Below are 15,118 nucleotides of genomic sequence, written 5' to 3'. Positions count from 1 at the left end.
AGCAAAAGCAAGCAGCCTGAAGTGATAGGGATACAGTGACGAGGAAGGGTGGTGTGGTGGTCATGGTGGCAGAGGTTGCGGAAAAGCGGGAGTAATCTCATCGCCAATCTCTTAAAGGGTTGGGGGGGTTTCTCTGTAAATCCTTCAGATGCACTCAAAATGTTTTATTTTATACACATATATTTATAGTTTTTGAAGAAAACCGCCCTGTATATTTAACCTGTCCCTGTTTGCTGCAGTCTCTATCTGGCAGAATGGTTACAAGTTACAACGTACCTTTTTGTTGTGTGCATTTTAATGCTAAAAATAAATTATGGTATTTTTATAAAAACACCCCGTTTTGAAGTTTGTGGCTTGTTTAACCAAAGTGGGATTGGCTTGTTTTGGGCTTGCTTGTTGGCATTAGGTGTCGCCGAGCGGAAATGGATTGGGCTTGTCTTGAAATGAGATTGGGCTGTTTTGGGGCTTGTTTTGAAAGCCAGGTTGCTTATTTATCTCGTGAGAGTTTGGGGGCAGCCGGGGATGGGGGGGGGATCTAGGGCACTGGAGGGCTAGGGGTCTGGGAGTAGGGAAGCAGGATGTTGGGGTTTGGGGGGAGTGGGGGAAGAACGGGGTAGGTTTGGTGAAATTTGGGGTTGGGAAGTGGGGATTGGATGGGTTGTGGGCGGGAGGGGTTTGGTCAGGCTGTAAAGCTTTTTGAGATGCTGGGAGGGGAAGAGCTGAACGGATCCAAAATCTTACCTTTCTAGGGGATGGGTGGTAAGGTGTTGTGCTGGGGTTGTTGGGTGGGGGATTATGTGCGGATGTGGGGTTGGGGATCATGTACACAGGAGGGCTGTTGGGGATAAGGGGTGATGTGAAAGCAAAGGAGAGTTTGTGTCTGTTCCAGGTTCCCATGGAAAAGAGATGCTGTAATTTGTACCTGACTTTTTTTCTTTTTCCCCCTGAAGAAGTAACAGTTGAGATTTTTTTTTTGTTACGATTATATTGAATTGGTTCCCACAACCCATAGAAGTAGAATTTGCTCTGGGAAATAGATTAAAATTGTCTTCTTTAACTATTTTCACAAGCTTTTTAACCGATCCTTAAATCTGTGCATGGATGAATTTCTCATTAGTGGAAAAGCCTAGATGTCATTTTTTTCCTTGCTGAAGTTTCACTTATTGTTTATTTAGACACCTGTAGCAGTGCGCAGACTCATTCCTGCGGCGCCTCCTGCTGCTCTCTCAGGGAATTAGCTCAATCCAGCCTCCGGAGCGCCCTCTGCAGGCCGGTGATCCGCCTTGCCGTTTCGGATCCCTGTGTCCTTCCCAGGACCCCGGTGCCCTTGTCTTGGGTGCTGCCATCCTGAGGTTTGTACTGAATTGATTAATCCAGTCATGACATTCACACCTGAAGTTAAACTGGGGCATCTTTCCCATATACACAAGGCCTCTGATCTGGTGGAAAGGAGGGCGCAGGGGATTCAAACAGGCCTCTGACTGTGCGTTGTTGAGGCTTGGTCTGGCCAGCACAGAGTGTAATATACAATATCCATCTCCTTCAGTGAGAGCAGAGAGAGGATCATAAATGTTCAGTGAAATTCAAATCCACTTTTATTGCTGGCTGCGAAAACACAGCCCTTGGCAAACATGCCCAAAGTGAGACCAAGTGGAAACGGCTCCAATCTCTGTAAAGAACCAGATTCTGTCTGTGATTCTGCCAGACGCTGACGGACCAGATGGAGTGAGAGAGTGTTTCCGGGAAACCCAGAGGAACCTTGGAGCAGGCAGCTGGGAGTTTTCTGAAGAATCAGAAATGGCTCCAGTTAAAATCAACCATGTGGTGTCCTTCACCTCTCAGGTAATAATAATGCTTTTCATCTTCAATTGCAGTTCTTTAATTGGACACGAGGGGGTGCTACATTTTGCTGCAGAACGCTGCATACCCTAGTACTGAGAGATCCTTGAATGGAATGCCTTATAGAAATTGAGGGTCTGATCCTCCCTTGGTATAAACTGACATAGATCCAGATTTCCCCACTTTACACCAGCTGAGGATCTGGCCTGGAAAGTGTTGTGAATTGGATACAGTATTCTTCCTGCCGTAAACTGTTGTATAATGTTTCTGTGTGCTGGTAGGCATCTACCACACTTCACCCCAGCAGTGGCTGCATTTCAGCAGTAGGTAAGGTCTAACCCTTTTGTAAAATCTGTAATGTGCTTTCAGATCATTACTAGAGAACAGTAACTATTGCTGACCCCCCCTGCTTCTATCCCCACCCCTCTACTAAGCACCGTGCTTCTGCTTTCTCCCCTCACCACTGGTTTGGTGCAGGACCCGAGGTATCCAGTGGAGAATCTGCTGCGCGACGATGGCATTCACCCTTGGCTGAGCTGCCCCCAGGATCAGAGCAGGCAGCTGAAAGTGGAGCTGCAGCTGGAACGGGCTAGTCCTATTGGCTACATAGACGTAGGTAAGAGAGAGGGAGAAACCGAGACCCCCGACCCCTTGGGGACAGTCTAACCTGCAAATCTCTCTGGGGTCTCCTGCAACGCCACCATGCTTGTCTCTACGCATGAAGGGCTTGTCTTCCGAGGAATCCAGAGGTTTCTAGCTACTTCCCCATACTACCATGGTAACACTGTGCACTTGTCTCTTGTCACAGCTGTCCCTGTTTTACTGATGGAGAAACTGAGGCACAGTGAGGGGAGGTGACTTGCCCAAGTGAGACAGTGGCAGGGCTGGGAAATCGCCTGACTGCTAGTCCCCTTTCTAACTAGCTGGCCACAAGGAAAAAGTCTCTCCCAGTTAGCAAAATGCTCACCCCATATCTCGTGCCAATGGGTCAGTCTCTGTCACATGCCGGGATACAGGTCCCTGGGGTGCAGATTAGAACAACATCCCTCCTCAAAGCCGCCATTGCGGCTGATGCCTGGCGGGCCTCTTGTGGGTGCTCCCCGCAGAGAGTGAACAGGCCTGCTTGCTTCCCATTGCGCCGGGTGGCTCCCCAGCCAGCTCTTTGGGGCTCCGGTATCAGTGCCCAGATCTGGCTGATCAGAGCTGAGGGAGGTTCAGCTGCTCCGACTGGGCCTGACCTATGCCCCTCCACCCGCAGGGAACTGTGGCTGTGCCTTCCTCCAGGTGGATGTGGGGCGCTCCTCCTGGGCGCTGGACCAGCCCTATGTTACCCTGGTGCCCAGCACTACGCTGATGACGCCGGCTGACTCGAAGCTGGACAGGAACCGCTCCGGGGTCCGGATGTTTAAAGAGGGTAAAGAGGGCCCCGCTCACATGAGCAGCTGTGGGTCACACACTAGCTGGGTATCATTGATTAGGGCTGGTGGTGCATCATGCCCGCCCTTCTAAGCCCTGTTCTAGCAAGTAATCACATTTCATGATGGGAGTTCATCCCATCTCCAGGGCTGTCTTCTCTCCAGGTATTCACTCGGGCCCCGCGTGATAGGATCCGGGTACCTGAACTGGTCACCCCTGTGCCTGTACGTGTACAATTGCTCTGGGGCGTTATTTTTTCTTCCTCTGAATCAACAAGTATTGGCCACTGAGACTGGACCATTGGCGGGAGCTGGGGAAGTAGCCTGGATGGTCCTGATGCGTTGATCTGGTTTGTCATGTGGGGGGGAGGGGGAGCTCAGTCAGGGTGTTCCCAGGATGGATTAGGTGTGGTGGCGAGCTGGGGTCCCAGTGGTTGGATCTGGCGCTGTGGGGAGTGGAGGTCCCAGCGGTTAGAGCTGGGGTGGTGGAGTACCAGTTGGGACGGTCCCAGTGGTTGGATCTGGGGAGCTGTGGTCCCAGGGATTGGATCTGGTGTGGCGGGGCAGTGGACTCCCAGGCAGGACGGTCCCAGTGGTTGGATCTGTGGAGCTGGGGCCCCATGGTTGGATGTGGGGTGGCAGGGCCATGTTCCTGCAAGGCCGTTAGAAGGCGGCAGCGTCTCGCTCCAGGAGTGAAGCTGCCCATCTGTTCCTGCTCTGTCCGCAGGGGATTTCCTGGTGGCGGCACTGGGCGAGAAGTGGGATCGCGTGAGGATCACCTGCAGCCAGCCCTTCAACAAGCAGGCCCAATTTGGCCTCTCATTCATCCACATCCGCACCCCGTTGGACCCCGATCACAGCCAGGCGGCTCCAGCTCCGCCCCAGGTCAGGGCCTGCGAGGGATCCCCATGCTCCTTGGGCGAGGGGGTCTGGGGCGGCAGAAGGAGGTCTCTTGTTGGTGCTGAGGCTGGTGCTCTCACCGCTTGGTCACAGTGGGGATAGGCCAGTGGCCTGCTCAGCCCGCCCGGCCCGGCTCCTGGGTGCTGCGTGGCCTATGCAGTCGAGTGTGCCAGGTTCAGAGGAGGAGGACGCCTGTCCATCCTCTAGCTGTCTGACGGGGACCAGTGCAGGATTGTTCCTGTGTTATGTGCTCTAGGGCACTGGCCATGGGAGTGGGCTGGATGGGGCTTGGGGGTCTCTTCTCTCTCTACTGCTACTGGTTCTCTGCGCGCGCTGGCTCTGGGTGGGGGCTGGGGGATATCTCCCATGAGAGCAGGGCTCTGAGCTGTGTTTCCCTCTCCCCTAGACGGGTCTCGAGCCCGCAGCCAGCCCCTGGCTCGCCAGCCCCGCCTTTCGCAGGACGTTTTTCCCGGAGGTGCAGCCGTAAGTATCCTCAGGGGAGCAATCGCCCTTCAGAGGGAGGGGCTGCGCCTTGGAGCTGTGGGGCTGGGCCAAAGGCAGTGGCATGCGCGGCTTCCCCTCCCTCCTGGGGCTGTCACGGTGCCAGTGACATTCGCATGGGAGCTGCTACTATGGGTCCCAGCTGGGGGCTTGCCAACCCCCTTCCAGTGGCTCAGGCTGGGAGGAACCCTTGGTCCTAGTGATTGCTTCCCCTCCCAGGATCCCTCTCCTCTCCCGCCACTGCCTCTCTCGGTGCGCTGTCCCCATCGACTGGGCAGGACGGCCAGGCTGCCACTCGAGGCTGCTCCAGGGGGCTGTTCTCCGCCAGCTGGACCTAGCCCTGTGCTGTGTCCTGAGCTGGACAGGAGCTGAGGGCCCGAAACACCTATGGAAGCTCATGGGCTCTGTGCCCGCTTGTTCCGCTGGCGGTGGGAGCAAGCCCCTAGGATGCCCTCCAGGCCAAAGCCGTCATGAATGGCAGCCTCTTCCAGCTGGAGTCTCCCACCCCTCCCCACGGACAAGCCCCTCCTGCTACCATTGTATCCTAGCTCGGGGTCACCGCAGGATAGACTGACCCGCACGCCCAGCTGTGGGGTGGGTGGGGGTCCGGGCCAAAGTCCTGATCACTCCCTGAGCTGCTGCTGGAAGGGATGTGCTATTGGCCCTGGGGGAGATCCCTTCCAGAGTTGGGAGCAGGGAGTGTCCGTCCCGTTCAGGGGTGTTCCCTGGCCAGTTGGCAGGAATCACTGGGTCTCTGGCTCTCTCTGCCCAGGAGCAAGGGGGAGGAGGAGGAACTGAAGAGCCGACTGCAGCTGCTGGAGCCCAGCTGTGGGCCTCATCCCCGCAGCCCGACCTGTCTCAGCCGGACAGCCAGGATGGTGCTGTCAGCGGCCCAGTCGCGCAGCCGCACTCTCCAGCCGGGCCCCAGCGCCACCTCTTTGGCCGCTGAGAGATCGGGGAGCAGCCGGGGACAGCAGGGTGAAGATCCAGCCGTGAACCGTGAGTCGGTTGCAGCCGTGTGGGGACTCGAGTGGGATCCCCCAAGCTCCTTCTCTGCCCAGCTGAGCTGGGGATACTGCAGCCCTCTCCAAAGCTGTCCTGCCCCCTCGGGTGGGATCAGCAGCTGCTCTTCCGGCACGCGCTCCCGTAATGATCCAGAGAGTGATGGGCATCTGGGAGGACCTGGCATGGTGCCCTCTGCCCAGCTGGCGAAAAGCACTCACGGGGCCCCACTGCTGGAAGTGTTGCCTACGGACCACGAGGGGCCTGGTTGGATCTTGGGCTTCTGGAATATGCCCAGGTAGCTGATGGGGAATGTCTCCCTCTGCCCCGGGTAAGGCCTGCTCTGTCAGTCCCCAGCCAACAGAGGGATGAGGTCTCACTGTTGCTGGGAAGATGAGCACTATTGAGTCCCATCCAGGCTGACCCTCCCCACAGCCAAGGCAGGACTGGCCCTACGCTCTCTGGCGGAGCCCCCAGCTGACCCATCTCTTCCCTAGAGGCAGGCACCAAAGGCTGTGAAACCGCTCTGATCTCTGGGCTAGTGACAGCCCTCAGAGATGGGCTTTCCACTGGGAGACTGTCCCACAGGAGGAGCTCTCGCTGTCGGCAGCTTCTGTTCCATTTCCTCCCATTGCTCTTCGTTCCAGCCCCCTCCTGCTCTAGCCAGCTCCCCTCTCTCCTTGGGGTCTCGACCCTCCTAGCGCAGAGCTCATGCCCCCCCAAGATAGCTAAGCACCATCAGCCCCTGATCCCCTGGTGCAGACTCCATGGGCTGGGCTTACCTGGTGTCCATCTCAGCCAGTGAATCATGTCCCTCCCCCATGTGTTTGTGGCTCAGCATCGCCATTCAAAACTGCTGCTTGTTGATTCTGGAGCATTCTCCAGTCCCACCAAACTGCCTGCCAGCGGCACGACTGCATGTGTTGGTGCCAACTTGGCTTGGCTGTGTGGCCTAGTGGGCAGAGCCTTGGGCTGGGACTCAGGAGACCTGGGTTCTATTCTCAGAACTGCTGCTGGGTGACCTTGGGCAAGTCATTTCCCCTCCTGCTGCCTCAGTTTCCCCATCTGTGAAATGGGGACAGCGATCCCGACCTGCTTTGTAAAGCTCTATCCAGGAGTTAGGTACAATGCTGCTGCTGGTTATTCTCCAGGCCCTGTGCAGGATGTCCATGACGCTCCACCCCTGAGGAGGGTCCGGGTGAAGCCAAGCAGGAGACGAAGATCACAAGGCACCGCAGGGAGGTAACGGATCAACCCTGTTGTGTTCCCTTAACCCTCCAAATGTCCCAGTTCCCCCTTCGGAGCCCAGCTGGCAGCTCCTTCTCTGAGCCAGTGTCCCAGCCCACGCAGAGCCTTCCTGGGGCTCTCCTCTGGGTCTCCATCACAGCCAGTGGGTGCGTAGGACGGGATAGCAGGAATGGGGCGATCCTGGTCCTTCCAGCTGCCGCCTTTGGTGTGTCTCAACAGGCAGTGCAGCTTCTCTGAGCCTGGGCTACCCTTTGGGGTGCGAGGGCAAAGGATGCTGCAAACTGGAGAAACAGCTGCTCCTGAAATCTCTCTCTGCAGGTCAATGCCCAGGCCTGGTACCCAGGGAGGAAGAGCCAGGAGCCGGGGAGGAAGGCCCAGCAAGCTGGATGATGGTGGAGAGGCAGGCGGGGAGATGGGCACATGCCCCATCTGTGCAGGTGAGTGTTCTGGGGTGCGGGCTAGAGCTGCTGCCAGCTATAACAAGTGCCTTAGAGCATGTCCTCCTGCCTAAATCGCTCTCTTTGGAAGGCCCTTTGGGTCTGTCGCACACACGCTGGATTTGTGTGGCTCAAAGGATCCACCCCTGAGATGCAGCCAGCTCTCGGGTCGAGCACGGGAGGCCCCTCCATTAACTCAGCTGGTCGTAAAAAAGAGTGATGTGATCCCTGCCCATCTGGTGGGTTTGCGATCAGTGGGATGTTCAGCTTGGCGTCTCGCCTGATTCCGTCTCCAGAGCTGGACTCAAAGAAGAGGGTGAGCATAGACTTCAAGGCGAGAGGGGACCGTTGTATCTGTCTAGTTTGATATGCAAACTGGCCAAAGAACCTCACCCCAGGGGTCCGGCATCCAGCCCAGTAACTTGGTATTGACCTAGAGCAGGGTACTCAGACCTCAATGGTTCAGGAGCCAAATTAGTGACCAACATTACCCAAAAGAGCCACCGTCATGTGAATTCAGCTCTTCCTTTACTTCAGTACTATAGAGTCAGATTTAAACAGCGGGATGGGGAAATATTTAGCTTTTATCTCTATATATTATTCTCACAGCAAAATGACTGACCAAATGTTGTTATTTTAACAACTACAATTGGTTAATAACCTAGTAAAAGCATCCTGATGGGTTAATAATGTAGATTGGTTAATAATTCAATCACAGTGTTTTAATATCGTGTGCTGCACAAAGCCGCAAGGGACACATTAAAGAGCCAGTTGCGGCTTGCGAGCCTCAGTGTGAGTATCTCTGAACGAGCGTTTATCTCTAGGGTCTGTTCACACTGCCAGGGGAGGTGTGACGGTAGCGTGGGTAGGCAGACCCGTGCCATCTTCAATCCAGCTCACGTGAGTAACAATAGCAGTGAAGATCCAGCAGCACGGGTTAACGACTGGGGAATGTACTCTCACTGCTCGCCCCTGCTGCTGTGTCTTCACTACTGTTATTACGCGGGCTAGCTGGATGAAAGCTAGCGCAGCCTGCCTACCCGTGCTACAATCACACCTTCGCTTGCCGTGTAGATGGGCCATTAGAGAGACAGCCAGTCTGGATTGTTACTCCTCTGACCACCATGGGGTGTCTCAAAGGCAGAAGCTCACGCGCCGCCCTTAAAACACCAGTAATGGCTCAGTTCCACTCCCATCAACTTTTATTGCTGCGAGGGATTTCCTTTCGCGCTCTCTCTCCCGTCTTAGTCGCAGCCTTGCCTCCTTTATTCATGACTTTGCAGGGACGTGGATTAGAAAGATGACCTCCTGAGGTCCCTTCCAGCCCTACGTTTCTATGATTCAAACTTGGGCCTGGTCTACACTGAGAGGGGGGGATCGATCTAAGTTACGCAGCTTCAGCTACGTGAATAACATAGCTGAAGTCGACATACTTATATCGACTTACCATTGTGTCTTCACCCCGGTGAGTCGACTGCTGCCGCTCCCCTGTCAACTCTGCTTGCGCCTCTTGCCGAGCTGGAGTACAGGAGTTGATGGGAGATCGCTTGGGGGTCGATTTATCGCGTATAGACTAGATGCAATAAATCGACCCCCGCTGGATTGATCGCTGCCCGCCGATCCGGCGTAGTGAAGACATACCCTTGCTTACCTAAAAGGTATCCACTTAAATCCATACTTGGGCGCCCCAGTGGCTTGATTTTCAGAGCAGCCAAGCGCCCAGCAGTTCAGCCGGCTTCAGCCACACCTGCTTAAGGAGACCCAAAGGGGCGTAGGGAGGTGAGGTTGGTTTCAGTGCTCATGGTTTGTTTGCGGAGGCTGTCGAACACATGGAACCAGGGTTTGAGCTCGGAGGCAGAATGCAACTACACTCCACTGACCTGATTCTCCCCCAGCACTTTCAATTGGCTATGGGAGCCTTCGCTGCTGTTCAACAGCTGACGGGGTGCCACCCCAGAGGTGGCTGCATTTCAACGGCTGGTGAATGTGTACAGTGGCTTGGGCTCCTTCAGAATGAAAGCTCTGCTCTAGGAATTATTTTGGGACAGTTCGCTGGCCGGTGTTATACAGGAGGTCAGAGCAGGTGATCCTAATGGTCCCGTCTGGCCTTGGAATTTATGAGAAGCACTGTATACATGTTGATTGTTGTAAAGTAATAAACTGCACTCTGTTCATGCTACTGCCCTCTCCTGGCTGGAATCAGAACTGCCCAGTTATGCGGTAGGCCCTATACTAGGAACAGCTGACAGAGATTGAGTGGCAAGGGCCTGGGGTCCCAAGTTCTAACCTTGCTCTCAGCCTGAAGCCCCAGGTGGCCCTGGGTTAGCTCTGCTGTCGTCTCTCCTCGCTGCAGGCTGCTTCAGCACAGATCTCCTTCCCGTTCACGCCTCCACCTGTGGGGAAGATGGCTCCCTTCCAGACACCACCTGGCCATCCCTGCCACGGGAAGATCCCCGGCGCGAGGAGCCCCCCGAGGCTTGGGTGCCATGCCCCATCTGTGAGTTCCGGTTCAGCACAGCAGAGGTGGAGAGGCACGCCAGCACCTGTGGGGAGCGGGCAGGAGCCCTGGAGACCTCCCATTCCTGGCTGTGGGTGGAATAAGGCTGGCAGGGCCAAGCCGGGCCGTAGAGGCACAACGCTGGCACATGCCCCCCTATCGCCCCATCAGCCCCGTATTGAGGTATCCCTGTGTCTGAGCCTTAGGGTCACTCTGCTCAGCTGGGTTGGAGCCTCCTTTGGACTGGGGCCATCGCCGTCATGGTGACACTGGGAACCAGGCCCCATGCCATGGGCATCCTGGAATGCGTTCAGCCCTGGGGCAACTCCATTGACTTCAGAAGGATCACACCAGGGATGGTCTAGGAGCTGTACAGCACAGAACAGAACAATGGTCCTGCCCCAAATTGCTTACAACCTAAGCGTACGACAAGAGACAACAGACGGAGACAGACTGAAGGGGGAGCACAAGGAAACAAAGACTGTGTTAGCCAGCATGGCAGGCGGGGGTCTCAGCACATCAGTAGCCTGACCACTGTCAAGTTTTTTGTCAGCCTCACAGCAAAGGAGAGTTGAGGGGGGATTGGAAGGAGGACAATGATGACTCAGCCAGAGCCAGGCAGACGCACACATTCACATACACCTGTGATGCAGGGATGGACTGTTTGCAGTGTTGGTGGAGCTATGTAGGTCCCATATTAGAGAGACAAGGTGTGGGAGGAGCTACCTTTTATAGGACCAACGTCTGGTTGGTCAGAGAGACAGGCTTTCGAGCTCCACAGAGCTCTTCTTCAGGTCTGGGAAAGGCACTTTGAGTGTCACAGCTAAATACAAGGTGGGACCGGTTGTTAAGCATAAGGAGTTAACACATGTTGGAAGAGACCATTCCAGGTGAAGTGGGCAGCTAACTTCTCTGCAGTCACATGCCAAAGGAGTCTTTGCGGGTTATGGATTGTTGTAATGAGCCATAAATCCAGTGTCTTTATCAAATCTGTAATTTTTGGTGTCTAGCAAAGTTAAGAACATAAGAACAGCCAGACTGGGTCAGACCAATGGTCCATCTAGCCCAGTATCCTGTCTTCCGACAGCGGCCAATGCCAGGTGCCCCAGAGGGAATGAACAGAACAGGGCAATTATCAAGTGATCCATCCCCTGTCGCCCATTCCCAGTTTCTGGCAAACAGAGGCTAGGGACGCCATCCCTGCCCATCCTTGCTAATAGCCATTGATGGACCTATGCTCCATGAATTTATCCAGTTTATTTTTTTTTACCCTCTTAGTCTTGGCCATCACAACATCCTCTGGCAAAGAGTTCCACAGGTTGACTGTGCATTGTGTGAAGAAATACTTCCTTTTGTTTTAAACCTGCTGCGTATTAATTTCATTTGGTGACCCCTGTTCTTGTGTCATGTGAAGGGGTAAATAATACTTCCTTATCTACTTTCTCCGCACCAGTCATGATTTTATAGATCTCAATCATATCCCCCCTTCATCATCTATTTTCCAAGCTGAAAAGTCCCAGTCTTATTAATCTCTCCTCATATGGAAGCTGTTCCATACTCCTAATCATTTTTGTAGTCCTCTTTTGAGCCTTTTCCAATTCCAATATATCTTTTTTGAGATGGAACGACCATCTGCACGCAGTATTCAAGATGTTAGGAATTTAAGCTCCCAGGCTCGCCTTTGGAAGGTGTTGTGCAGGTTTCCTTGGAGGATGGGAATTGAGAGGTCAGATACAGAGTGAATGTTGTATGAAAAGTGTCTCATTTCCCCCATGTAGTTGTTATGGGGGGCGAGCTTGGGTGGCTAGCCTGAAGCATCCACGCTGCTATTTGTCGTGTGCTGGCTCTGGCGAAGCTAGAGTGCGTCTGTCTACCTGTCTGTCTACCCAAGGTGACAGGTAGGTAGGAACAGAAGCAGGGACCCCACTTAGAGGGAGGACAGCCTTGTGGTTAAGGCACTGGCCTAGGGCCCAGGTGCTCTGGGTTCTAGTGCCAGTGCTGCTGCCTTGGGTCTATCACGTTATCTCCCTGTGCCTCAATTCCCATCTGTGAAATGGGGATGACAATAAAGCTCTTCAGGGCAGGGCAATGCCTGTTAGCATGTGCAGTGCCTAGCACAGTGGGACCTTGATCTCAGTGGAGGCCTGTAAGTGCTACTTCAGTACATGTAATAATGGCTCCCATTCCCTGCATGTAACTCGTAGGACGCATTGCCGTGTGGGTCACACTGAACTGAATTCCCAGGAATAGGGGATCTCCACCCCATGTTGTTACGGGTAGATCCAGAATGGTTCCCTGCTACTGCCCACCGTTCACTTGCAGAAGGGCGGTCGGTAATTTACAGGCAAACACACAGACACAGCTGCCTCCTGATTCTCTGGGGAGCCGACACGTCTCGTTGGCACCGGCAGAGAGGAGAGAAGGAAGCATTGAGAGACGTTCATCGTACACTGCAAAGCTGATGCGGTTTAGGCATGGCTGGTTAGTGCTGATATTTAGCAGAGCTAAAGCATTGTGTCTCTTGTCCTGTCCCATGCTAAGCCAATCCATGTTAGGCCCCAGCTGGCCCCCAGACGTTTAAGAGCCTTGCTTTACCTAACAGATTAGTTCTCAAAGATCTGGGGAATACTGGGAGCTGCAGGGTCCTGCTAGGGCATCGGCAGCTGTGTCTGTGGTAGTGCAGTCGGTCTCTAAGCAGGGATGCTTTTTGTCAGCTGTTGGCCAGTCCACGGCTCTAAGATTCCAGAGGCTAAACTAAGATAACCAAGCACCTCTCTGATTGCTGAGCAGCTGCTTCACATCTGTCAGCTGTTCTTTGGCATCAGTCCAACCATGATCAAATTTCCAGATGATGCAAAATCAGGGGGTGGGAGCAAACATGCAGGTGGCCAGAACCCAAACTAAAGAGACCTGGAGAGATCAGAGCGGAGGGGGCTGTAGGCAGTGAGGGGACACTTGATCCTAGTAAGAATAAAGTCCTTCAATCAGGGAGGAGCTCACTGGGCCATTAATACTGATTTTCAATAAGTCTTGGAGCACTGGGGAAGTTCTTCTAGGGGAATACAAGAAATCTAATGTTGGGCCAATATTTAAAAAGGGTACATGGGATGACTTGGGTAATTATAGGCCTGTCAGCCTGACATCATTCCTGGGAAAGAGAATAGAGCGGCTGAAATGGGACTCAATTAATAAAGAATTAAAGGAGGGTAATGTAATTAATGCCCATCAAATGAGTGTATGGACAATAGATTTAAACTAACTTGATATCTTTTTTTTTATGAGATTACAAATTTGGTTGATAAAGGTAATATAGTGTTAGGCATTTGACATGGTACTACATGACATTTTGATTGAAAACTAGAGTGCTATAAAATGAACGTGGCCCACATTAAATGGATTAATAGTTGGCTAGCTGCTAGGTCTCAAAATGTAATTGTAAATGGGGACTCATCGAACGGGTGTGTTTCTACTGGAAGCCCGCAGGTATTGGTTCTTGGCCCTATGCGATTTAAGATTTTTATTGATGACCTAGAAGAAAACATAAAATCATCACTGATAAAATTGCAGATGACCCACAAACTGGAGGCATGGTACATAATGAAGAGGACAGGTCACTCATACAGAGATATCTGGATCGCTTGGTAAACTGGGCACAAGCAAACAATCTGTGTTTTAATAAAGCTAAATGTAAATGTCTCCATTTAGAAAGAAAGCATGCAGGCTGTACTTCCAGGCTGAGGGACGCTATCCTGGGAAGCAGTGACTCTGAAAAAGATTTGGGGGTCATAGAGGATAATCAGCTGAACATGAGGTCCCAGTGCGATGCTGTGGCCTGAAAGACTAATGCAATCCCTGGGATGTATTACCAGGGGAATCTCGAGTAGGAGAAGAGAGGTTATTTTACTTCTGGTGCGAGCACTGCTGGAATCCTGTGTCTGGTTCTGGTGCCACAATTCAAGAAGGATGTTGATACATTGGGGTCCAGAGAAGAGCCATGAGAATGATTAAAGGATTAGAAAACCTGCCGGATAGTGACAGACTCAAGGAGCTCACTCTGTTTAGCTCAACAAAGAGAAGGTTAAGGGGTGACTTGATCACAATCTATAAGTGCCTACGTGGGGAACAAATATTGAATAATGGGCTCTTCACTCTGGCAGCGGCCTAAGGTCTAACATGATCCAATGGCTGGAAGTGGAAGCTAGACAAATTCAGACCGAAAATAAGGCGTGAATTTTTAACAGTAAAAGTAATTAACCATTGGAACAATTTACCCAGGGTCATGGTGGATTCTCCATCACTGACGATTTTTAAATCAATAGTGGTTGTTTTTCTAAAAGCTCTGCTCTAGGAATTATTGCGAGGCAGTTTTCTGGCCTGTGCTATCCAGGTGTCAGGCAAGGTGATCACAATGATCCTTTCTGGTCTTGGAATCTGAGATAAACCCGGATACTGAATGTGAGGGATGTACCCCAGCAGCCAAACCCATCCTCTTCATGCTCTCCGGAGAGGCCTGTTGGATCTAAGCAAGGAGTTCATTTGCTGCAGGGAAAGGATTAGGGTGTGAAAAGGGAAGAGAGAGAGAGAGAGACTGACAGACAGAGGAAAGAAAAAACAACCAGAGAAAAACACCTGTAGTTTCCCCGCAGCAGCGTGGGAGGGCGGTTGCTGATGTCCTCATTAATTTCGCCCTCTGGGTGCCTGGAGCGGCCCTGCTCTCTGGGGAAGGGGCAGGTGGGTCCTGCTGCTCTTACCTGGTCATACCCATGCCAGGGACAAACAAGACTTCATCTTGTCCTGGAGGGTGAACGGAGGGAGGAAATAAGATGCCAGCTGCTGCCCAGGTGGAGGGAGAAGGGCTGGAATTGGAGCTTCCTGGGCTGAGCTGTGGCACAGTTTGGGACTTCATCTTGTGGATGTGAATGGCCTTGGGCCATGGCTCTGAGCCAAAGCTTCTCCCACTGGTGACCAGGGCCCTGAGCATCCTCCAGCCCTCTCTCCAGCTGGCTGCTTCTCGGCAAGGAGCGACCGGCACAGCGGAGTGATCTTCTGACCAGGGCTGGCCATGGAGAGCATCATGGTGAGTAACAGAGTTCTCTTTGTAACAGCCCTGCCATGGTGAGACCCGCCTTGCTTGCCCTGTACCAGCGTTGGGCCCACACGGTGCCCCGTGAGGTAATGCTCCGAGGAGGAGCAGGGAAAATTGGTAGGAAGGTTGAACAGCATGGTGCTGGCCACTTAAGACAGGGGCTGGTCCTCAGAGAGAGGGTCCTCGGCTCAGG

The 15,118-nt window shown here is 53.2% G+C and overlaps 1 protein-coding gene across 1 annotated transcript in view; it reads left to right on the top strand.

Moving 5' to 3' along the window:
* Positions 1–1,179: 1,179 nt before the first annotated feature.
* The window catches only part of LOC112115686 (short transient receptor potential channel 2-like), a 36,391-nt gene continuing 22,452 nt past the window's right edge, over positions 1,180–15,118 (top strand). The window contains exons 1-11 of the mRNA XM_026659760.1: positions 1,180–1,352; positions 1,706–1,842; positions 2,317–2,455; positions 3,098–3,253; positions 3,982–4,139; positions 4,561–4,637; positions 5,428–5,654; positions 6,809–6,899; positions 7,224–7,342; positions 9,696–9,930; positions 13,131–13,143. Of these exons, the coding sequence (XP_026515545.1) occupies positions 1,798–1,842; positions 2,317–2,455; positions 3,098–3,253; positions 3,982–4,139; positions 4,561–4,637; positions 5,428–5,654; positions 6,809–6,899; positions 7,224–7,342; positions 9,696–9,930; positions 13,131–13,143 (1,260 nt within the window). The 5' untranslated portion in view covers positions 1,180–1,352; positions 1,706–1,797. The remainder of the gene's footprint in view (positions 1,353–1,705; positions 1,843–2,316; positions 2,456–3,097; positions 3,254–3,981; positions 4,140–4,560; positions 4,638–5,427; positions 5,655–6,808; positions 6,900–7,223; positions 7,343–9,695; positions 9,931–13,130; positions 13,144–15,118) is intronic.

Source organism: Terrapene carolina, unplaced genomic scaffold (genome assembly GCF_002925995.2).
Source record: "Terrapene carolina triunguis isolate 2854851 unplaced genomic scaffold, T_m_triunguis-2.0 Scaffold674, whole genome shotgun sequence".
NCBI classification, from domain to species: domain Eukaryota; kingdom Metazoa; phylum Chordata; order Testudines; family Emydidae; genus Terrapene; species Terrapene triunguis.
Note: the sequence above shows the minus strand (reverse complement) of the source record. Positions and strands in the feature narration are given on the sequence as shown.